This window comes from Myxocyprinus asiaticus, chromosome 44 (genome assembly GCF_019703515.2).
Source record: "Myxocyprinus asiaticus isolate MX2 ecotype Aquarium Trade chromosome 44, UBuf_Myxa_2, whole genome shotgun sequence".
Taxonomy (NCBI): Eukaryota; Metazoa; Chordata; class Actinopteri; order Cypriniformes; family Catostomidae; genus Myxocyprinus; species Myxocyprinus asiaticus.
Window position 1 is genome coordinate 19987911 of NC_059387.1, and position 25927 is coordinate 20013837.

General features: G+C 37.5%; 1 protein-coding gene across 1 annotated transcript; it reads right to left on the reverse strand.

Moving 5' to 3' along the window:
• Nucleotides 1-1966: 1966 nt before the first annotated feature.
• On the reverse strand, nt 1967-24759 carry LOC127434408 (carboxypeptidase A6-like). The gene is made up of 11 exons (XM_051687134.1): nt 24520-24759; nt 17226-17301; nt 13977-14101; nt 8331-8445; nt 7800-7901; nt 7604-7708; nt 6235-6345; nt 5938-6028; nt 3844-4046; nt 3404-3488; nt 1967-3238 (listed from the first exon to the last, which is right to left on the reverse strand). The coding sequence occupies exons 1-11, from the start codon at nt 24630-24632 to the stop codon at nt 3048-3050; spliced, it is 1317 nt and encodes a 438-aa protein (XP_051543094.1). The 5' UTR covers nt 24633-24759; the 3' UTR covers nt 1967-3047.
• Between the last annotated feature and the right edge of the window lie 1168 nt (nt 24760-25927).

Sequence of the window (25927 nt, forward strand, 5' to 3'; positions counted from 1 at the left end):
AATTTTTTTTTTTTTGCTTCATTTTCATATATTTTATTTCCCCATAGACCCCTGACATGTTTGTTTTATTACAATGTTTTGTTTTTTTCATTGTTATATGTATCAATAAAAATAAATAAATAAATAAAGACTATAAAATACATAATTATTAATTAATGTAATAGTAAAGAATAAATCAAATTTTTAAATAAAATGATAAAACTTATTTATAATGTCAATTAAATTAAATGAGAGTATGGGTGAAAAAAAAATCAAATTATAATAAAAAAATATAAATAAAAAAGGTGCACTCAGTAATGTTTTGTATGTGTCATCTTGGACTTACAATGAAACCTAGTGGTGTGGATGTAGAATCATTCAAAATTATTAATTTTCTATTACAAATGCCATTGTAGAAATTCACTATTCACAATCAGTCATGATTAAATTAATCCAAGAGTGAAAATGTCCAATAACAAGACGGTTACTGGGATTGAGGGTGTAGTATTCAGATGGTCATGTGCTTCAAAAATGGTAGCCCCCATGAGGGCGCCCTTGTCCCATTTAGAATAAAACAGTTATGATATGACTGAGTCCTCATCTTATGTGAGTGGTCATGATTTTATACATATTTTGCAAAATTACAATTAATTTTTTTAAGGTGTAAAACTTTTTTAATAGGGACAAAATTACTGAGAGCATCTTTAAATAAAATGAATGGAAGCTGCCTCCTTAGGCATACAGAGAATTATATGGAGTAGGCTCACATTGCACGTGCTCAATATACAGTACACAGTGCATAGATATTGAGTTTTATTTATCCATTTGACCGTCTTTTACATTTAACTGTAACAGTCTTGGAAATGGTTGTGGCGATGCTCAAACTTCGAAAACTCTATTTAATGATTATATATTTAATGACCTTTTAGTAATTAATGAATTAAAACCTGGTTGGAATGTGAATACATACAGTGTTGTCAGTAGTGTTGTGTAATTTTAACATAGTCTGAGTTTGTGTGGTCCTACAAATGTGGGACATGAAAAGGTCACAGATCTCAAAAGGCTCCATCTTATAACCAATATATCCAGAATCATTATAGCTGCCCTTAAACAATTATCAAATGTGGTCCTATGTAGCTAGACCATTTGAATTAAATATTCTTTCTCAAAAACATTATTATTATTATTATTATTATTATTATTATTATTATTTTATCATTTTCTTTTCTCTGCTGGTCTTGAGGAGTTAACCTCTTTGGAACGCACCAGACAGATATTTGTCACAGATGAGTAATTCTCAGCTTGTATTCACAAGATGCCTGAAAAGCTTTTACATTGTACAAAAAGGAAAAGTTGACATTAATGCAGAGGCTGACTCAAGGCCGAGCCCAGGCATTTTTTCCCAGATCTAAAGCTGTCTGTGTTCTGACAACTGTTAGCAACTGTATATCAAAATTCAGATAATAGGATGAATTAATATTCTTAACCATGTAACTAAAGGTCAAGTTAGTTAGGCATGTTTGACTATACTGTATGAAAAAGCACTTTTTTTTATTGTAAGCATAATTATATATTTTCAGCAGCACCACATGATAACATAATACAGGTGGTATGTACAATTATATTCATCCTGGAAAAGGAGCTCCAGCAGCTTTCTTTATGGATCCAACATTCCACCTGTCTCGCCTTGTGAAATGAATTATAAAAAACAGATCATGGTTTCAGAGGATTGGGTCAGTATTTCATTGGTATGTTATGTATGGAAAGTCTACTGTGCCATCATTTGAGGCCTACATTAAATGGTATATTCATATTGTAAAGTCCTTTGTATTTGGATATATAAGGCATACCATCCATTGTGTTATATTAAGCAAGTATGATTTACACTGTGACATTTTGATTAAACCACTTTTAATAATTTTCAAACTGTTGGAAAACATACAAAGTATACAAAGGTAACAAATCTTAATTTTCTGATTAATACAATTTATATAACAATGCATGTTTTCATTTAAAAATAAATAATGGCTAAATCAAAATTTACTGTTTTGTGTTAAATTGAATTCTAACAATTGTAACTAATAGTACAAAAGTAAACAAATGTAATTGATAGTACAAATGTAAACTTTCCCCCTTCTAATAAAATAAATCAATTTCAAAACAGGATCAAAGCTCTCTTGTAGCTGCAGTAATACTGTATATATGGTAGCTGTAGGCTGCACAGCATCAGTATTAAAATAAACCCTTTGTAGGATAAAAGTATGTATTATTTACATTCTTTGGGTTGTATTGTTCTTTTAATCCATATCTATACAGCAAGTGCTCACTGTATTTTTGTCTCATAGAAATTTTATTGAAAGAGAATTATTCTGTTCAAAATTCAAGTGCTTGCTTATCTTCACTGTTAATACACTTACACCATGTTTTTTTTTTAATTTTAATGTAGAGGCTTATTAAACAATTTCATAAATAAACCTTATTTTCTAATAAAAACAAAAATGCCAAAGTGCTTAGACACTTTTAGACACATAAGTCACGTAAAAATGAATTATTTCCATTGCATTAGATAACAAAATATCAAACCAAGTGTCATCTGCAAAAATATTATGTTACACAATTTCTAAGAACAAACTTCCCTTATCCTAGACATTTCTGCAATTCCTTTTTTTTTGTGTGTGTGTGTGAATGTATGAACTTAGTTCCTCTCAAGTTCACACAGGTGTCCTAGCAGAGTAACCACAGTAGTTCGGCACAGTAACTAACTGTTCTACTAACATTTGAGTACCAGAAAGTGTCCCATTGCCCTATCTACAGTTTGCCCTTAAAAACTATTTGATTTAAAATAAATGTCACTTAGTTTGATATTTTGTTATATAATGCAAAAACATTTGTACATTTCAAGTGAGGCTCAAGTGTCCAAATACTTTACATAGGGTCACTGTACATGTAAAATAACATACAGCCACATTTGTAAATAGCTAGTTGAGACATATTGCTATGGCTTATGGGCTAAACTGGGGTACAGAAGAGAATAGAGGTGACAGTTAGGTGAAAGGTAAAAAAAAAAGTCATTTGGTACATTTCTTCAGCAGGTCTGAGGCGATGGTCTTTACAGCTCTCATGGTCTCTGTGCAGGTGGGATTAATCAGGGCTTCGGGCAACAGGAAGCCATAGTAACCTTTATCACGCAACTCAAAGGCAAAAGCATACAGAATCCCATTCTTATAGGCCCAGTCTATTGAGCTTCCAGAACTCAAATCTGTAAATTAATGAAACACATTACACATCTGGATATGTGCTGATATAAATAGTCACAGTGAGATCCATCATTGCTGAAGTTCTAACTGAGAGAGCAAACAGAGAGCTGATGACTCATGCATTCGCTATATTGATTGTAGAAGAAAAGAGCCAATGTCTGACTTACAAAGTGTGGTGGAGGCGGGGCCATATCTGTATCTCACTCCATAAGCTGAGTACAGAGCACTCACTGCGTTCTGGGCAGCTGATTCCTATAGGGGAAAAGTAAAGATTCCCAAACCGCTATGTGATAGACTGCTTAGAGTATTAGTTCAGTCAATCATTATGAGTGTCTGGTAATAAGTGTGATCAAAATATTCTGTGTGCTAACAGCCATCCAGACAATTTAAGAACAGAGTGCACTGAGACAAGCCCAAAAAATGATATCTGACCTATTCCATATACATATATATATATATATATATATATATATGGAAAACCAAAAGGGAAGAAGCACACATCATGCACATAATGTTTCTCAGCTGCTCTGAAATTCTAAATACAAGGTGATCCCCACACAACTGGACAAATTCTAGCTGTCTGAATGTAGACTAAACCAACACTCACCACACAGTTAAAGTTTGGTATAGTTGCATATTTGTAGGAATAGGGATAAAGGAGCATCTGAGCATAGGCGTGAATCGAGATGTAGGCCTTGACACGTTTCCTGTGTTTGCGTAAAAACTTGGCGACAGCTTTGACCTCGGGCTCTGACTCAGGGAATGGACCACAGTATGTGTCATCGCAGGGGTGCAGGGACGCACCCTCATCTATCAGAGATAGCAAAGATAGCAGAGTTGCAGAGGGAGGATTTTTTTTTTTTCATTTGATTTGTAATCTTTTCATCTTTTCATACCAAAGCCTGCAGTCAGAGCCAACTGTTACCTTCCTCCCTTGGAATCATGCTGACTCAATGTTAGTGTGCTTTATTTATTTTCAATGTGTCAGGTATTATCTATCAATGCATTTATAGTGAACATCTTTGGGTAGGCTTTATTTCTTTGTGCTTTAGAGAGATATAGGGACCAGAGTATAAAATATAACATAAGTTCTGTGAAAAATCACAGACGTGGAACCAGAAGGCAAATCCTGGAAGTGAGAGAGAGAGAGAGAGAGAAAGAAAAAAAGAGAGCCCTAATTCTTCCCTTAAAAAAATATACGTTTCTGTATAGCATTAAAAATAGAAAGCAACTTGTTCTGTCCCAAGTAAAAAATAAATATATAAAAATAATAGTAATCATTTAATAGTAATCAGTTACATTGATTAAAAATACTATAATATAATATAAAAAAACAATAATAATATATAATAATATAATTCGAAGAAAAAAGCTTTGAGTGTATGACCCATTATCAAGTAGATTTTTACTGAAGAATTATATATAAAAAAACACATGTATGTGATATAAGCCAAAAAATAAGAAAAAATGAATGTTTTTAGTCTTCAGCGCTTTTTTTGTTTTTGTTACAGATTTTGTTCTTGATTGTTATACGATCCAAAATCCAGTGTCTGAGACTAGACGACTAAGTCATTATTATTTTTAACATCATCATAATCACATTTAAGTCACAGCTTGATCTCTTACATTAGAAGAGCATCTTGAAACAACAGGAAGAGGAAACAAACATGGATTCTGACTTTCCTTGGTTTCTTCATGTATTACATAGGGAAATTCAAGTACAAGATTGTGTTTTATGTAAATATTTTATTTTGTTGATACATTTTGAATCTGTTTGTCAGGCGTCCTCATTGGCTGCTAAAGGGATAGTTCACCCAAAAACGAAAAGTCTCTCATAATTTACTCTCCCTCATGCCATCCCAGATGTGTATGACTTTCTTCTTCTGCAGAACAAAAATCAAAAAAGATTTTTAGAAGAATACTTCAGCTCTGTAGGTCCATACAATGCAAGTGAATGATGATCAGACATTTGTAGCTCAAAAGATCACATAAAGCAAACATAGAAGTAATCCATATGACTCCAGTGGTTAAATCCATGTCTTTTGAAGTGATATAATAGGTGTGGGTGAGAAACAGGTCAATATTTAAGTCCTTTTTTTTTTTACTCTAAATGTCCACATTCACATTCACTTTTCCATCTGAACGTCACATGTGGTGCCTGTTTAGTTTCACATCTGAAATTGAAAGTTAAATTGGAGATATATAATAAAAAATGATTTAAATATCGATCTGTTTCTCACCCATGCCTATTATATTGCTTCTGAAGATATGGATTTAAACACTGGAGTCGTATGGATTACTTTTATGTTTCCTTTATGTGATTTTTGGAGCTACAAAGGTCTGATCACCATTCACTTGCATTTATGGACCTACAGAGCTGAGATATTCTTCTAAAAATCTTCATTTGTGTTCAGCATAAGAAAGAAAGCCATACACATCTGGGATGGCATGAGGATGAGTAAATGATGAGAGAATTTAAATGTTTGTGTGAACTATCCCTTTAAGCACTTTGTTGTCTTTGTACTCTTTAATGACTGTTTATCTCTTATATGAAGACTCTTAGAGGTGAAGTGTGTCAGTGAGCAAGGGGGGAGTGTGTAGGAAGCCTGCTTTTAATTCCATTTTGTGATGCTAATTTCACACACTTCAGCAAATAAAGGAAGAGGAGCAATTTGATTCTTCAGAATATCTTACAACTTACCACACCACTTTACTTTCCAATTTCGGTTGGCATCCACTCCCCGACAATGATACTCTGGAATCTTTGACCGGGTTTTCCGCCAAAAGCGATCCTAAGAGAGAAAAACACAAGTTATTTTCCTCAGTTGCTCCTAATGGTGTAATACCATATGAAGAGGCAAGCTATACTTGTCCTCATTTATACATGTTTAAAACAGCACAGAGCTGCAAACAATTCATTTCAGAAAGCTCTTGACACTGTCAGCATTTATCAAAGAAGTGACATTGAAAATCTGACATATGAAAAACAGATACTTACTGTCTTCCAGCTGTAATGGTAACCATCCACATTGAAGACAGGCATAATGTAGAAATTGAGCTGATTCATCAGTCGTCTCATGCTGGTGTCGTGTTGATAGGAGTTCAGAGCCTGCATTCACAATGAATAGAATTGTGACAGACTTCAAATGATGCATGAAATATGACTCTCATTTTCCCAACAGATAAGCTTCAATAGAGCAAATTAGACTGTACAAGGACACAGCAGTGTATGTGATTCCTCTGATCTACACTGCAACAAATCATTTTCCTAATCAAGATTTTTGTACTGTATATCTAAACATCCTTTAAACAAGATACATTTGAAGCAAAAGTACATCACATATTAAGACGTTCGCTGAGAATATATCTTGAATTAAGTTTAATTTTCTTACCCCTTTGGCAAATAGTTTTTTCCACCTTGCATTAATCATTAACCTTACAAAATGTTGTTCGATTTATTCTAACAAAAAGAGAAAAAAAATTGCCATAGGGGTAAAAAAAAAATAAACTTGAATAAATTAAAGATATATTTTGTATTTTATTTCTACAAGTAAAAATGAATCTGGCATTTCCTGGAAAAGGACAAAAATACTGATTAAGAAAATGTATTTTTGCTGTTAAAAAAATAAATAAAATAATAATAGCCATTTTCCTGGCTATTTTCTCAATATAGCCAATATTTGAGTGCTGAAACAAAGTGAACCTCTCCCTTGACCTTTGATCTTTTGCAGGAAAGCCATTGTATCTGTCCAACAATATCACCCTGTCACTTTTGCACTAATACACTGCAAATAGTGAACTGCTCACTCCTCTCCAATTAAAGGCTATCATTGGCATTGTAAAATATGAATATAATTGCAGTGATTTCATTATATGTCATATAAGAGAGATGTAATCAGAGATGTGTTGCGTGTAATCCAGCACTGCAGCAAGTGACTGGACAGGAGCGACTGGTTGAGGAGAACTGGAGCTCTGTAATAAGGTTTATGTTTGGTTCAATCAGCTTCCGTCTGTGTCATAGCTCTGCCTCTTTGTGGTATATTTAAGGTATTGCAACAGACCTGACACTCTGTTTCTCTCTCTTTCTCTCATTCTATATTTGTCCAACTCAGCTAACACTGTGTCACTATTACTATTACTCACAGGGTTAGAGTATTTTCACAAAAAGATAAAACAGGTGAATAAATCCCATCGACTTACCTTGGAGAGACCCAAGCAATATCTTTTTATTCTAGCAATAGATACAAAATTATATTTTTTATCATGCTTAATAATTATTCAAAACCATTTTGTAGTGTAAGCAACAACCTGTCAGTGAGATAAATATTGGTATGGAATGAACAGTGCTCAATAACTGAAACACAAACCTCCTTCACAAACCACTGGCAGAAAGCTGGACCAATCCATTCTCTAGCATGCACTCCACAGTCTATCCATACAGCCTTCTTATAGAGCTGTGTCCTCTTTCCTAACTGACAGGAGAGGGGTCGGGTAAATCCAGCAGAGGATATACAATATTTACGGAATGTTCATGAGTTTAATTTCTCTCCCTTCAGCCTTTACCTGGAGCACATAGAGGGGACGTCCCTCATAGGACCGTCCAATAGAAAACATGTCCACCAGGTGTGGGTGTGTCCGGTTCATCTCAAACATCCAACTCTGGATCTGTGAAAAAGGTTTGACCCACATTCTCCAAATTACAGCTCAGATTTCATGTTCATGTACAGTCACACATTATGGTTTCCATGAAAGTTTCACTTTGGTCTACTTTGGAAGGGTCTCCGCTCATATGTAACTATTTCATGGCTCCCCAGGGTCTTCACACCTGCTCCATAATTCAACGGTGAAATGTTTTTAATTTTTTTTCCTGATTTGAAAATACTTTCTCTTATCCCAGTTTAAAGACAACTATAAGAAAGCCTTTCGTAGGTTGACAGGAAAACTCTGTTGTGCTTTAAAAACATTACATATTAAATGTAAACATTGAGTATCAATACGAGTATTAATTTGATTGGATAACCCAAGATGTATGGTAATACTAGGTGTAAACTAAGTCATTGGTATGACAGGCCTCAAGTTTAGTGAAATACTCACTTCTTCCCAAGGATGGTACACTTCATAGTCATACTGGAATTCCGATCTGCGCTTCCTGGAAGACCTGTATCCAGTCTGTTTCTCAATTTCTGTTTGGAGATTGGACATAAGCACCCTGTGGAGACAGTAGGGTGTCAGGGAGATGTTGAAAGCACATGTACTCTGTTCTTCTGTAACTAGCTGTTATATTCTCTCTGATCTGAGCTTTCAGGGTTAATCAGATGCTGGTAGACACTTTTCTGTATCCAATGCTGAATTTGAAGGAGCATTGAGCAGGTGTTTTACAGTAAATCATTTAAATAACGTTTCCACATTAACTATGAACATGCTCCACAAAGATTGACCAAAGTGTCCAAATACCTTTTGTGTCAATTTTACACAAAATTTCTATGGTTTTATCACTTGAAACCTAACATGAATGTATTGTGACGAGGAGGAGGGCGAGGCCGGGCCATGATGGTGCACGGTCGGTGCTGAATCAGCTGATCAGCGGGAGAGCGAGATAAAGGGGAGCCGGAGATGCCAGTTTGGGAGAGAGACACATACGGCTGCTGTGTGTGTTTAATTTGATTTAAGTTGATTTATGTCATTAAAAGTTTCATTGACTGTTCAGTCGGTTCCCGCCTCCTCCTTGCCCATCCTTACCCGTTACATTGGTGCTGAAACCCGGGAGAGAGGAGGGATGTGCTGTCGAGGAGCAGCTGCGGCCATCTGCCTGGTGACGGAGGGGTCGCTGCCGGCCGCCGAGAGCTGGAGTAACAGCTGCCATCCACCGATAAGGGGAGGTGCGGTTCCGTCAGCCAGGGGTCGGAAGGCTCGCTGCCGTCCATCGGGGAGGAGCGAGCTGTTGTCCGCCAGAGGGGAGGAGCGGTTGAGGACTGGGCGACGGTGTGTCCGGGAACCGGCGGGCAAGTTTTCGTTCTCTCTCCTCTCTCTCTGTGTGTCTCTCGCTCGCCTTTTCCCTCTCCCCACGCCTTCCCTCGTCTCTCTCCCAGGTTCCCAGGAAGCAGGGTGGACCACCAGCTGACAGAACGGCCAGAAGGGCAGCATCTCCCCTCCAGAGATGGGGGGGCGGAGTAGGTCAGTCCAGTGGCACCCCGGCCCAAGTACTCCAGAGTGCAGTCTGAACGATGGGGCGTGGCGACACAAGTAGATCCGCCCATATCTGATTTCATTGGCTTATACAGCAGAGCTTATTGGTGTATGGCGTTGAGAAGTGTGAAACTTTAAGCTAAGCGTACACAACGGGGAGACTAGTCTCTGGTTTTATGATGACATACATAAATCATTATGTCTGTGTATTACTGACTGATAATAAAGCTTAAAAAGTAAACGAAGAGAAAGGAAGCGCTAAAAACCGGCGCACATTTTCTCTTAAATATAAGCAATTAATTATAAGCAAACGTGATGTTCAGAGCAGAATTTTGAGTTATTTTAGTGCAGTATCTGTAACTGAGATTCTAATGTGCATGCATGCTTCTCATATTTGTCCCTCATGTTGATATCAGACACACTGAATAATTTCATGATGTTTATGTGCATGTTCATGCATAAAATTTACTGATCGTGCGGTTATTTCCCTTTTAAAACCTCACGTAACAGGCAAATTGTAAACTCTTGTTTTATTTTTGTAGTGCTCTGCTGCTGTGGCACAACGAGCTCAATGTCTGAATGTGTTTGAAGTGGACAACACAGAATTGTTACAGCTCCAGCTGACTATTACTATGCCTCTAAAATACTTTAACTAATTGGATTTTTAATGCTTAAGGTGCACTCAGTAATTTTTTCCTCATTAAAAAAGTTTAACTCCTAAAGACATGAATTGTAATTTTGCAATATATGTATAAAATCATGAGCACTCACATTAAAATGAAGACTCCAGTCATAACAGTAACCTCATAAAAGCTGTTTTATTCTACAGGGAGAGGGTCCACACATGGGGGCTTCCATTTCAGAATCGCATTCATGGCTAACTGTGAATACTACATTTCTACAATGGCATCTAAAACTAAAAACTTTTGATTTTAAATGATGCTGCATCCAAGCCACTAGGTGTCAGTGTAAGTCCAAGATGACACAAAGACAAAAGTTGCTGAGTGCACCTTTGAGGTCAAAGATATGCATAGCAAATAAGTGTCATAAGGTTATTTAACATCAAAAGCTTAATGAAATTTCAGCTTTAGAAAATTAAAAGAACCAACATACTGACCCACATACATATTTTATTAAAAGAAAAATGAGGGACACATGAGATGAGTTTGCCATAACTTTTTATTAGCACTTCAATATTCTGCAATGCAAGTGAACTTTATCATTTTATTTGGCTTGCATTGTAGTGGACATCTTCTAATATGCCTCTTGCTGCTACTGGATAAAAAAAAAAAAAGTATCCGTCTCTCTCCTTCTGCCCCTGTGAACGAGTTTTATCAATTTAATATGGCTGCCAATGTATTGAAAACCTTACAATATGCCTCCAACTGCTGTCTGATAAGACAGTACAGTGCTTAATATTTGCTGTGAATGACACTGAGCTATGCTTAAGCTATTAAGCCGCATTCGATTCTCAAACATCGTGTTATTTAAAAAAAAATTATATTCATTAACTTTACACCGACCAGTTTCTCTCACCTCGTGCAACGACAACGTCCTTATATTGCCCCTCCTACTAAATCGTTCCACTGTTTGCAAACCAAGTTTGAACTGCCCCTTGTGTCGGAGCTATTCGGTATTTAGGGGTGGGGCGACACGACGCTCCGCCCCAACGTGTCGCCCTGCCCCATCGTCCAGACTGTAATCTGGGGCTACTCCATGGGCCTGAATCGGTTGGGGGAGAGTGTGACGAGGAGGGCGTGGCCGGGCTGTGAGGGTATATGGCCGGTGCTGAATCAGCTGATCAGCGGGCGAGCGAGATAAAGGGGAGCCGGAGACGGCAGTTCAGGAGAGAGGGAGACACACGCGGCCGCTGTGTGTGTGTGTGTGTGTGTCTTTGTGTTTAAGTTGATTTAAGTTGATTTATGTCATTAAAAGTTTTATTGACTGCTCAGCTGGTTCCCGCCTCCTCCTTGCCCATCCTTACCCATTACAAGTATGTTTTTACTATATTTTTAAAACAAAATAAATGGCACATGGTTGGATATTTTTTTTGACATATTTTGTTATGCAAAGACATTCATATATTTTTAAGTGTGGCTTAAATAAATAGTTCACCCAAAAATAAAAATTCCAACATCGTTTACTCACCCTCATGCCATCACAGATGTGCATGACATTCTTTCTTCTGCAGGACACAATCGAAGATTTTTAGAAGAATATCTCAACTCTGTAGGTGTGAAAGCAAGCGAATGGTAACCAAAACTTTGAAGCTCCATAAAGCACATTAAGGCAGCATAAAAGTAATCCATACGACTCCAATGGTTTAATCAAGGTCTTCAAGAAGTGATCTAATTGGTTTTGGGTAAGAAAAAAACAAAAGGTAATTTGTGAGGTAAAGAGTGATAAACTAACAGCTGCTTTCTCTCCCACAATCGCGAAATCGGCTTTGGGGCCGTCACTTAATTCTCTCTCTCTCTCGTACTAACCAAACACACACACACACACACACACACGCGCGACCCCTCACAAACATTCTCGCACACATTTTAGGCTAGTAGATAGCTTCGTGATAAAGCTCAGCTTTGTCCCTAAGCTTCCATTGACTGGTTTCTCTCCGCCCACATTCGCGGCCATATTCTCTGGCCGGAAGTCTCGCATGACATACTCTCCACGAGAGTCACGTCCGCCATTTTGTGTGCGTCCCTCCTTAAACACACAAACACACTCGCTCTCTCACACACACACACACACACCCTCATGTGTTATAGGATTATTTTGATTTCCATATCTAACCATATCACTGTTTAGTTTGTAGTTGTAAGTCGGAAGTTTATTGACTGCATTGTATTAATTATTAATTGATATTACTGCATAAATAAACTTTGATATACTTCAAAGAGAAGTGTTTTGGTTTGTTTTGCATACACCTGTGTCATGCTGACAGGATGTCAGTGCTCGGATTCAAGCCTTCATTCATTGTTTTTTTCCTGAAAATCGATATTCTTTGGATGTCGATTTTCCTAAGAAAACAGTCTAATATTGAGACTGTTATACTATCTGGTTATTAGTCCCTGATTCCAGGGTGGTGCCCCATCAATATTAATCCTTATTAATATTCTATTGATTTTTGATAATTGATAATTATCTTTGATGATTTTTGAATTTGAATGATCAATAAGCTAGTGTTAATTTTAATTAATGTTTCATCGATGTTAATTATTAATGATTATTTTTGATAATTGTTGATTTAAAGGATTAAAAAAAAATAACATTGATTCTCATCAATGTTCTATTGATTTTAATAATTATCTTTGATAATTATTAATTATTGCTAGTAACCAAACCCACTCCTAAACGTAGCGCACTACATTTACTGGAGCCCCATATGAGGTTTTAATGAGTTAGATTCAACTAATTAATTTAAATATGAATTAATAACTAAAGAAATAATTACCAATTATTTCTGATAATAACACTGATCTAAACAACCAGTAAAGCCCTACAATGTGCTTTTTGGAGCTTCAAAGTTTTGGTCACCATTCACTTGCATTGTATTAACCTACAGAGCTGAGATATTCTTCTAAAAGTCTTAGTTTGTGTTCTGCAGCTGCAGAGGAAAGAAAGTCAAACACATCTGGGATGGCATGAGGGTGAGTATTGATGAGAGAATTTTCATTTTTGGGTGAACTATTCCTTTTAGTGTCCAAATAGTTTTTGTGGCAATTGTATGTTCATTAGGAACTGAACCCATAACTTTGGAGTTAAAAGCACAATGTTCTTCTAGTCATGCAACAACTGTAGCCTACATATTAGCAAGATTTTAGAGCTAACAAAAAATAAGTTTACACCTCTAACCACCACCTGAAAACTATTGGATATTTCTGACAGCTTCCTGACAGGTTAAACTCAATATCTCCAACACTGAGTTACCAGTCACGAACACAGCAAGGACATAGAGAAAACTGAATAAAACCCCAACTTTGCTTGTTTGGTTGTTTTTTGTCCAAGATTATAGAGGAGTGAATGACAATGCCTCAATTTATCCATCCAACCTGTCAGGACCAAAGCAAAAATAGATTGAGATTTTTAAACAAGAGTAAACAAAGAACCAGGCGCATTCATTTCTCTCTCAACCCATCTCATTACCCAGAATCCTCCCTTCAAACCCTTCTGCCTGTAAATATGTTCGAATACATCAGCATGCCAGCTCCGTTTACAACGTCAATCGCCATGAGAAGGAGATGAGAAATAAAGAGAGGGTATAAAAAGGGATCCCTTGGGAAAAGGATGACAATGAAAGTGTTTCTGGCTGCTGTGAGTGAGATAAACTTCATTGTTGCTTGTGATTTGGATGATTGATGGAGCGAGTGCTTAAAAGAGAACTCTGAATCATGCCTTTGTTTTTTGGAAGGTTCTGCACATGCAAATCAAACCATGGGGATCTGAGTAGATATCTCAGATGCTTGTCCCCCAAAAACAGTTGTTTGTCCCACAGGACAATAAGAGGAGGGAACATTTCCACTAATTATAGTACTAAGGGAGGAGGACACTTACTTATAATGGATATGTGCCTGGTGTAGATGTCTCCTCAGCCATTGTGTTTTGTTCCAGCCCACATGAACGTCTACTAAGCTGTTCTCTTGAATCAGAGATAAACTGTTGGGCTGCCAAAGGTCCACCTTTATGTAAGGATTAAGAATAAAAGAAAACTGTTGTTTCAAGCTGCTAAATTTGAACAGTTATTACAGGCATAATCTATGAAAATGATTACCATGTGGAATATTGCAATATATTATAAACATTATGAATCTTTAGTTTAGCTAAAAATATATAGGGAAAACCAGGGCTAGTTGTCACACTGTTTACTCCAGTGAATATTTCTTAGGTTAGAATTATTTTTGAAAGTCCATTTCTGCATTGCAACATATACTCACCGAGCACTTCAACAGGAACACATGTACACCTACTTATTCATGCGATTATCTAATCAGCCAATCATGTGGCAGCAGTGCAGTGCATAAAATAATTCAGATACGGGTCAGGAGCTTCAGTTTATGTTCACATCAACCATCAGAATGGGGAAAAATGTGAACTCGGTGATTTCGACCGTGGCATGATTGTTGGTGCCAGATGGGCTGGTTTGAGTATTTCTGTAACTGCTGATCTCCTGGGATTTTGAAACACAACAGTCTCTAGAGTTTACTCAGAATGGTGCCAATGGTCTACAACAGCAGAAGACCACATTGGGCACTTTATTATGACTATAGTGTTCCTAAAAAAGTGCTTGATGGTGTAAATCTTAATGTTTTGCCTACAAAAAGTTAGCAAACATTTTCACTGCTTTAACTAAGGAAAAAAAATGCTTTGTCCTTTTGTGAAAACTTGCCTCAATAGCGGGGCTTATTGTCAAACTATATGGGGTAAGTTGTCACAACTGAACCTACCATTAAACCAGTGCCATAGGTTTCATATAAATTATGGGGGGACAGGTCTTTCTGTTATCCCCAGATTAAAACCACCAAAACAAAATCTACACCCCTCTTTAAATTCATACCCGCATTAAACAGCCTATTACAGGTTTTTCAGCTAAATTGAAAAAGTAAAACAATAAGATTCTTAAAAACAAATAGATTCTTAAAACAATACAAAATGGAACATTTCAAAACATTGTTTTGGCCAACAAATATTGTAATTGATAATTTTATGACATTTAAAATATATAAACCTGCCCTGATAAAAATGTGACAACATGACCTGACCTGACTTTCATGAAAAATATCTTTGCCCTAAGAACACATTTAAACCTTATGGTAAAAATCGGCCTTCATAATTTTTATAATCTCAGTTTGATACAGAGTTTCAGAGAGCCAACATGATCGCAGCATTTGACCAAAATAATCTGTTTCTGTGTGTGGAGCCACTAAACCACCTCAGATTGCCACCATGTGCTGGAGCCTTTGTAGCAGCCCAAATATTACTCCCTGAAACATAACCTCAGATTTGCATCATCTGCCTCCTCTGCCAAGTCACTACGCTGATGACATTGACTACAACAACTGGCCCATTTAGTACAAAAACAAAGAGTAGAGTTATTCATACTGCCTATGTCTGCACCAGCAACAGCTTATAGTAATGGAAAAACTAAATCACAGTTGTTTACGACAAATTTTATTAAAAAATGAATAGGATTTCAGGCCGTCAGCAACTGGACCTATAAACGGTGCACCAAAATAATAGTTTTGAATTTACTCCTCAAATACGCAGTCGCTTCTAACTGGCTATTGGCAAATAACACCATGTTAAATTAAATTGCCCTTCAATTTTTAAGTATGGTTTAAAGGGATAATTCACCCAAAAAATGTAGGCCTAATCCATGGAATAAATATGGGTTAGGTACAACATGATGGTGAAAACATTATGACAGAATTTTTAATTTTAGATGAACTACACCTTTACAGCAGGTTGAGTGTATTTTGACAAAATATTTTTTGCAAGGAACATAGCCCATGATATATGATAGCTGTTTTGCCAGGGACAGATTTGTGTGGATGTTTCTGTGAATATATTTATTTGCATGTTGCCTTTAGAGAGAGCTTTAAATGAAGAACATGTCATCTATGTTTGTTGTTGTTGTTGTTGTTGTTGTAGTATTTTTTTTTTAGTTTTTTTTTTTCACATTGCTCACCTTGTTAAAAACCATAAAAAAGAGGTGAGTAAAAAAACAATCCTGACCATACCACCATTAACAGTGGTGCCGGTGGTTTGCAGCTGTTGTGTGTACTGTATGTGTACTGTTGAATTCAGTCCAACTTTAAGCCACAGCTGTATCTTATTTCAGCCGAGAGAAAGTCTGGCCAAGTGGCACACTATTAATGACTAAATTGATATAATAGTTTGCAGACGGCCACACAAGAGTGCAGTCAGAATTTTAAACCTCTCAATTAATGCCATGACCTAAATTTTTGGGGGTCTCCGCACTCAGTGGTGTTAAACTCAACATTGCTCAGATTGAGATATGCTACTGCTCACACTAGAGATGCCCTACAAAAAATCATGAAATACCATACTGGATAATTAACTATAAGTATAGCATAGTATTTACATTGTACGTCAAAGAATATCATGGTATATGTCCTTCAACCCACACTTCTGAGGGTCACATCAATAAGCATATGGAGATAATTCTGAGATGAGATTGTCTAATTTAGTGTCAACAAAGTTAATGAGTAAAACCCTGCAAAGTATACCAGTGTTCTCCGAGTACTCATCACAAATACAGAGGCATCTCAGTTCAGAGGATCATTTCTGGAAAACAAAAATAGTATCTGGGATGGTGCAGGGGAAGTTTCTGACACTGTTGTCTGACTCTTTCTAAACGAGGCTGAGCATGATGACATTCATGCATCACTGGTGTTGAGATTGACAAAGTGATGACGCTCACAGACTGGAAAAAAGCCAACATAATGACATGTAATCACACAGACATTCAGAAAAGATATGCACTGGTAGAAAACCAAAACATTGTTTACCAGTCCTGAATGTGGAAGAAAATGTTGAGAATTTTGCAGAAGAAAATATTTTGATAGAATTTGTTACAATATCTTTATTCACTTGGCAAACACTTTTATCCAAAGCTACTTACAGTGCATTCAAGATATTTATTTTATCAGTTTGTGATGTTGTTGTTGTTGCTATTGCGAGCACCATGCTCTATTGCTTGACCTACATCATATACATTTCTGGGCATGGTTCTTTTTTTACATAGTCAATGTGACATGAGTATTGTAAAAAGAAGGGACTCACCGTGAGGTTTTGGAAAAGCTGTTTGACTACTTGAACCTCCGTCTTGCACTTAGGAATTATTCTGAACACTTGATCACTGCAGAAATAAAGGATTGCCATTAATATAAGTGTTCAAATGCAATGCTCAGTCAAAGCATGAAAACAAAAAAGTAAAATTTTGTTTTAACTAAATAAAAGCTTCTATTAGCCATAAGAATATTCAACCAATAATTTCTATTTCACATATATGAGTAGCCTATCAGAAAAGGAGAGATGACTGAACTGTATGCACTCCATATCCCACTAATTACACCTTAAGAAACAGTGAATTTCCTGATGTATCTTCAGTCTGCACTCATCTTAAGTTTGGTCTGAATGAGCAACCATCTAAAGCACAGTAACTGGTATCAGTAGGGATTTTGCCCAGACATTCTTGTGTTTTAAAGATTTTAAAAGGATATCCTCCTTTCATGTTTTATCACAGCCAGGAAGTTGTTAACAGGATTTGAAATCTTCTCTGCCCCTGTGCCCATACACTTACTGAGATGTTCAATGTTTTCTGTCAGGCATAAAAACTCACATTGGTCAAAATTGCTTTTATTATGCCATTTCAAAGGAAGTATAACATGTTATTTCAAAGTTACAGAGATGGAGAGTGTGGCAGGGTGGAGTGCAGGGCCGGGTCGTGATTCCGCACACCCGACCCCTAATAAGGCTGATGTGGCAGGGCGGAGGGCGGGGCCGGGTGTGCAGAATCACGACCCAGCCCCGCCCTCCGCCCTGCCACAGAGAGTAAAGTCCTATTATGGTAGACGTTTAGTTTGGCTTATCTAATGACAAATTACATAACTTGCCATTTGGATCTGTGCAGAGACCTATGCTGTAGTGCCTATTACAGTAGTTGAGTAAATGTGAGGATGTGGGAACAAGGAGGAAACCCTATAACAACATGAATGGTTGATATTGATTTTTTAACGCATTGCTACAGTATGTGGTTGCTAAGGTGTTCTTGGTGGTTGCTTACTGGTACAACTCAAAAGAGTCCACACCCAAGTGTCTGATATTCTGGTCTCTGATATATGGCATGGGTCCCCCCTTCATTGTAAGTTTATGGGAGTTTTTCATCGACTGCCAGGTGAAAATCGTAAGTTATATTGCTTAGAAAAGTAAGACCACATCCCTCCTCCACAAGCTGCATGATTTGAGGTATCATTCATGTCCTAAGGACAATTGTGCAGAATGAATTACGCACTGAAGTTTAATACTCTGGCCAGGGTTAGGGTTTTCTTTTCAAATCCCCAACACTAAGAATTAGCAAAAGTAATAGTGATGCCTTAGCAAACACCAGTAGTTAAAGCCTCTTACTGTCTCTCAACTACCTATCATTAGTGATGTCAGTATTTCCTGTAGTAGTGGAATTGACAGACTTTTATTGAACTGGGTAACAAATAAAGGCTTCTCTACAAAGGTTGTTTACTCTGAAACAGTTCAAAAGACACCGATGATGACCTCATTACATCACAAAGAACAATCTGCTATTTTTAGGCTGTGAGTGACGCAAATGCTCCAGGTAAAAAAATTATTTTTTTGTGGTGTAATTGTGTGCGCTACTACACGCCAGCTCTGACATTATAAGAGAAAGCCACAATGCTTGTCTCAGGTTTACCATAAAGGAAGTCATCTCCCAGTGATGGTAGGAGCGGTGGAAATTACGCTTGACACCACACCTGCAGTATCTTTGTGGGATTGTAACATGTGGTATTTAATGTCTCGGATGGTATTTCCCAAAGAATCTTTATTGTGTGGTGTCATGCAATGCTCGGCACACAGAGCCGTAAAGACCTGCTCATTTCTGAAATCACAAAAATAAACCCCTCCTCAGCTCCAGGGTACAAGGGCTGCATTACACGCCTATTCAAGTTAAAGCAAATTTTGCTGACTATACAGGAGATGGGACTTCTCGTGGCGATCACCTGAGATTGTGCCCTCCTGTCTGGGTTATTTTATTTTGTTGTTGTTTGTTTTAGTGTTTACTGTTGGTGGTGTTTGGATTGTTTCCACCTGTCCAGTATTTAATTAATGTATATATGGGTATATGCCCCTACAAAAACATTTAAATCTGAACACTTTTATTTGTATTTATGTTATATTGTGATATACTGTATCATAATATAACATCAATACCAGTCAAAGTATTTGATATATATATGTATATATATATACACACACACACACACACACACACACACACATACACCTAACATAAATACAAGTAAAAGTGTTAGATTGAAATGTTTTTGTATATATGAATACATTGACTTGGACTTGCGTTATATTATTATTATTATTATTATTATTTATATATAATTTAATAATTGCATGTTTCATGCTGCTTAAAATACACAAGACACTATTTATGCTAAACTAAGAAAGCAAATAATCAACAATCCTTTTCAGAAAAGGTACTGGAAAACTTTTTTTTTTTTTTAAATGAATATGTTTGGATGAAATATCTAAAAATAATCCCAGCACACCAGACCAGAAAATACAGCATGAGCCCCATCACCAAAAATGTGGTGCTATACACAGTCACGTAATCCAGTGGGCTGCAATAAAACTTCTAAGATTGAAATCTCTTTTGTATGCATTTATTCCTGGTTCATTATGAAGACAACAACAACAAAAAAAGAGGTCTTTCATCCATCTCTATTTGATTAAGCTCATCTTTACGTCAACTGCTTGCCAAAGTCTAAAATGTTTAGCGATGATGTACATTGTTTCTTGACTTGAGAGGGCAATCTGGAATAGTTTTTGTGCTTTAAAACCCAATATCTCATTGAAACAATTGTTATTTGATGTCTTCTCAGTATGTTTTCATCATACTGATCCTCAATAGCATTTTTTCATGTTCACATCTTTTTGGGAGACAAAATAAAACATAAGCACACTGTCTTCATTCCTGATATTACACTAGTGAAGTATACACACCCCCTCAGATTTCAGCTGGCAATTGACTGACACATTAGGAAAAAGCCTGGCATTTAGGTTGGTGTGTGTGTTGGTGAATGTGTGAGGGCAGTGTTGGCTCAAACGTACTGGGCTTCACACCCTCACACATGTGAAGAAGCATTGATTGTTGCGTTTTATAGCCCCATGTAAAGCATCCATCTGATGCAATGGAGAGAAACACAATTGACTGCCCCTATATGGTTGCCTGGAATTTATAGCACCCTGTCCTGAGAAAGGCATTAACTCATGGGAGGTTAACATTTAAGCCTGAAAAGTTAAAAAAAATCTTAGCGAAACAAAACATGAAAACCATCCTGTTGACCTGCTTTTTTAGCACATTTTCAGTAGCAGTACTATTTAATCATTTAGTTTAAGACAGTTAAACACTTTTAACAATGCGTGACACCCATGTAAAAAAAAAAAAAAGCATATGTCAAACACCCATATTCAAACTGACCTATAAAGAGAGGAAGTCCAAACACACTAATAAATCTTCAGAGAGAATCATTGTGAGCCATAAATAACTTAGATGTTTCAAAGCTTTTTCTTATGATAAGTAGCATCATTCCTAATCCTACATAGCTGCATCAGAAAAATTTGCATTGGCCTAAATGAGAATTTAGACTGAATTAGGTTGGTGTATTTGTTTGTGACAAATGCATTCCTGGTGTCATTTCCCTTTTAATGCAAATGCTGCTTTTTCACCTGTGCAACACTTTATAGTGCCCTAGAAAATGCACTAAAATGGAATATTGAGCATTTATTCCATCAAAATCAAAATAATAGGGTACTACACAGTGGGGTGCTGTAACGACACCAACGCCAACGGAGTTGTGATGAACCCAAATGCGGGAGTTTAAAGGAAACTCAGGAGTAACAGGTAAGTTGTGTATACAGGGAATCACAGGATAGGAATAAAGTCTTTGACAATAGGGCAATGGTAGTAGGCACGGATCTATAACAGGAAACTCAAAACACAGCACTTGCTGAAAACAGAACTTAAGCTTCAAGCGGGCATAAAGGTGAGTTACTTCTTTCAACAGGGAGGTTGGTATAAATTACAAGGCTTGAGGTTCACACAAAGTCACATATCCAGCACAGACACAGCGGGGTGAAGAGTAACCAGGAAGTAACACTCGGGCAAGGAGTCATTCATAAATGTCAATATGTAGGAATCACTCAGGCTTCATGTTAGTCATTAATCTTGTAAGAGCAAGCAGTTCATCAACACACAAATGGGGCAAATACTAGTAAAGCCGGCATGCCATACACTCGGTATATACAAAGTCACTTATCTTGAGAAACTGAACAGGACGTCAAAGCACAGGTAGGCGAATTGCAGAGATGATGAAAGTCACATTGTCAGAGCTGAGGGAGAGTCCATGATGCCTACAACAAGGCTAGATGCTGACTGAGGGTGAGAGTGCGGCTTAAGTGCGTGTCCAAACGAGGTGAAGATGTCTCAGTTGCCTCAGCTTCTGAGACAGTCAACCCGAGCATCTTATCACGTGGCTCGCTGTGCATGACACCACGGAGACTCCGCATATGGAGGCTCATGCTACTCTCCGCGATCCACGCACAACTTGCCACACGCCCTATTGAGAGCGAGAACCCCTAATCGCTACCACGATGAGGTTACCCCATGTGACTCTACCCTCCTTAGCAATTTGGTTGCTTAGGAGACCTGGTTGGAGTCACTCAGCACACCCTGTATTTGAAATTGCGACTCCAGGTGTGGTAGTCAGCATCAATACTCGCTGAACTACCCAGGCCCCCAAGCTTCCTTGCCTTTAATAATTCAGAAACAAGGGTATGAAGGAGAATGGGAAGTACTGCTCAAACTTGATATACCGTACACTACTTTGTGATTAAATCAGGCCTAAAACAGACTCTTATCTGAAACTAATAAATACATGAGGACAGTAGAACTCTCTGTTAACTTTGGTTATGCGTCTTATAACCCGGGTTTGAAATTAACACCCGCCATCCAGACAAATGTGGCAATTTAATGCACAGTGGTGGGTAATTTTGCTCATCTACCTGTCACTGTGGAGGACAACCTGTTAGACATCTCTGAGTGACACACGACAAGAAATGTCATTAGACACAAAGACGCGTTTGAAGAAACACACTTCATTATATTTGGAAGAACAGATGAAAGAAAATCTGTGTTCAAAGGTTCAGTGGCGCGCTATCGCCCATGAGCACAGCTGGAGTGCTTCTCACGGAACACGTTCTCACTCTTTCTTCTCTGTTTCAGTTGTTTGAAAACAGTTTGCAGAAACAGTGTTGTCTGTGAGAACGCTGCAATTTATCTCAGACCATTTCAGGAGGTGCTCAAAATGTAATTCACTTTATTTTTACATGCATTGTGAACGCAACTCTGCAGGTTCACTTTATTTTGACACTGATTAATTCCAAATATTTGTGGCTGTATAAACTACGTTACTATACATAGCAAATGACATACAATGGCATTAGGTGAACTGTCCTGTGTGTCATCATAATTTAGTTCAGCCTCAGAAAAGGTGCTTGAACAAGAAGTTTCCCTTCTGTGCTTGTCTACTCTTGAGCTTCCAGATAGATAGATAGATAGATAGATAGATAGATATGTAAACCTTATAACCCTTCTCTTCTCTGTACTGTCTATATACTGTATATACAGAGAAGGGTTCTAAGCAGCATATGAAATTAACTGTTTTGCCCAGCCACTGTGGCTGGTGAATGCCAAATTTTACCAGCCATATACCGAATGCATGAAAAATAAAAAATAAAGGAATCATATTTTTCATGTATGTGTGTGTGTGTGTGTGTGTGTGTGTGTGTGTGTGTGTACATGTTTATACTACATTGTGGGGACCAAATGTCCCCACAAGGATAGTAAAACCTGAGAACACCTACCTTGTGGGGCCCAGCCAGCGGTCCCCACGAAGGAAATGGCTTAGTAAAACATACTAAACGATGTTTTTTGAAAATGTAAAATGCAAAAAGGTTTCTGTGAGGGTTAGGTTTAGGAGATAGAAATTATCATGAGATCTGTATAAAATCCATAAAATGCATAGAAGTCTATGGGGAGTCCCCACAATGATATTCTGTAAAAACAAGTTTCTGTGTGTGTGTGTGGGGGGGGGGGGGGGGGGCAGGTTTAAGTGGTTTACGAGGACTTTTTTTTAGGTTACAAACTGGTAATTACAAGGGTATTATGCTATAAATGTGGTTTATGAGGATATTTCTAGTGTCCCCATAATTCAAATCGCTTAAATAACATACTAAACGATGTTTTATTGAAAATTTAAAAATGCAGAAAGTTTTTTTGTGAGGGTTAGGTTTAGGGGTAGGGTTAGGGGATAGAATCTATAGTTTGTACAGTATAAAAATCATTATGTCTATTGAGAGTCCTCGTAAACCACAAATACCAACGTGCATGTGTGTGTGTGTGTGTGTGTTTGTGTGAAATCTAAGTGGTGGGCAACATTTTTTAATTTTATAGCCTGCTTACCCTTCTCTGCCCCCTAAAATATGCTACGAATAGAGAGAAGACATGAAGATGGTAATGAGAGATCCAGTAAGCATCGAGTAGAGTATGTCTACCAGGGAACTCGCTTACTTTTCCAATATCTGGTATTATCATCAAACCCTATAATCTATCTGTGAGAAAATTAGTTTCACAAAAACGTCACAACAGGCCTATGACACTAATATTTTCCAAATGTCAATATTCGTCCATTGTCATCTTCAGAGGTCCTTTACACTTCGTGCTTCTACCTGTCGAGACAACCTGCATCGTTTAAGATGTCACTTAAGAAGTGCTTTTCAACCTTTCCAAAGGAAAAAATCTTGGCCCGGTGAAACAGCTTTGCTGTATTAATCCAGTGTTGACATAAGAAGAGACTGATCTCTAGTTTTTATGTGCTGACTCTGTGACACAGAGTGCACCTCAATACTTCAAACGTCTCCTCGCCCTGGATTCTCAATACATGCTGAGAATTCCGATTCATTTTAGCGAATCGGATCGTTCGGACGGTTCGTTGTAACGAACCGGTGAAAAACCGAATCATATGAGTCTGTTTACAAAAGTCCCCGCGCGTTATTTTTACGTAGCCAAATGAATATTTAGTAAAACACCTAATATGAGTGTGCGAATTTAATTGAGTGTTTTCCATAACAGTCGAGTGGTTTTCAAACGTCAAGAGAACGACTCGTTTGCGAATCGGGCATCAGCCATCCTCAGCGCTTCAGAGTTCTATAGACTTCACAGCTCAGTAAAACTTTTAGCGCCAATGACTGAATGAAACACATCACTTACCCGACATAGCGGTTTTTGAAGAGGTAAGCGCAGACAGGATATAGCGTGGTGCTGAAAATTATAACACATCCGAATAAAACAGTACTGACCAAGTCTCTGCTTCTCAATGCCATATTACTAACCTAGTTTAAATACTGTAGAAACGGTGATGCTGCAGCAGCTTATCAGAGGCTGCGCTTTGCATGTGGATAGTGACTGAAAATAATCCCAATGAATGACCCGTGCTGAGGTGCAGGTAGAGGTGTGAAATCATTCATGTGGGAATTCGGGTGGTATCCCGAGTCTTTTAAAGTGTTTTTGGAAGTGTGGTCACGTGATGCGGGGTGTCAGAGGGGTTGGGAACTGAATCCCTTTTGAGAGAGATCATGGAAGCGCTCCAAGTGAAGCAGCGCAGTTTATAAAGAGCGGAATTTCTGCCTCGTCACGGCTGCCAGCAGTATAGTTTGATGCCATGGTTGCGGAGTTTTTAATTGTCTCTTTTAGTGCAAAACGTTGAGTTACAAAATATATTAATTTTATATAGACCTACACTGTAAGCAACTACTTCATCGTTGTTATAACAACATCGTTGTTTCCACCCATTTAACTTGCCACAATAATATAATGTCATTTCTACTCAGTTTTATGAGTACTTTAAAAAAAAATGTAAGGCAGCAATTAAAATTAAGTTTAAAATTTTAGTGGGCTGAAATGTTTACAGTGTAGGCCTATATATATTTTTTGACAGGTAAATGAATAGTAATTACACACTCCAAACTGTTTTAACAGTGTTTTATGGTAATAATTGCAGGTTACCACTTAATATTGTAGTGTTTGCTCACAGAAAACTTGTTGTCATGATGCTAGGATGTTTTGAGTGGTTGCCCTGGCATTGCAAAACAGTTAATACATGTTCTGAGTGGGATTTAGCATGTTGTTATGCAATTGCTACTGTGCTCTAGGTGGGTGCTAAAGCATTTTTAGGGTATTCTGGGTGTTTGTATACTGACTACATTTAAATGAGCTCACCTTCAAGTCTTTATTATATTCCTGGGAAAGCCTCTGGTCCCTATGTAAGTCTATGGGATTTTTTGTGTGTGCCTTTTTTATTATCCACCAATGGAAATTGGATGTCCAGTTGCTTAAACCAAGAACAGCACATCTCTTGAACAAGCCGCACGATTTGAGGTACCACTCATGTCCGTAGCACAAACAGTACAGGGTTAAGTTTAATTTCAGGCCAAAGTGTGACGGATAATGTTTATTCTTTCATTTTATTTCTCCTTTGGTCATTTTATCATCACAGAGATGAGTTTATGGGTCGTTCCTTACAAGTGTTTCGAGTAGCATTGTTTAGCTCTCATTAGTTGCAGCTACAGCATTCCTGTGTTTGATTCTGTATTTTTCAATCTGTTGGGAAGTTAAAGGT

What these genes read in the sequence shown, in the direction of transcription:
- LOC127434408 (XM_051687134.1), bottom strand. Translation starts at nt 24,632, where the DNA reads ATGGCATTGAGAAGCAGAGACTTGGTCAGTACTGTTTTATTCGGATGT. An exon ending in TTGGAAAGTAAAGTGGTGTG is followed by an intron (nt 4,047 to 5,937) that starts GTAAGTTGTAAG and finishes TATCTCTGATAG; the next exon opens with ATGAGGGTGCGTCCCTGCAC. An exon ending in CCCCGCCTCCACCACACTTT is followed by an intron (nt 3,239 to 3,403) that starts GTAAGTCAGACA and finishes ATTAATTTACAG; the next exon opens with ATTTGAGTTCTGGAAGCTCA.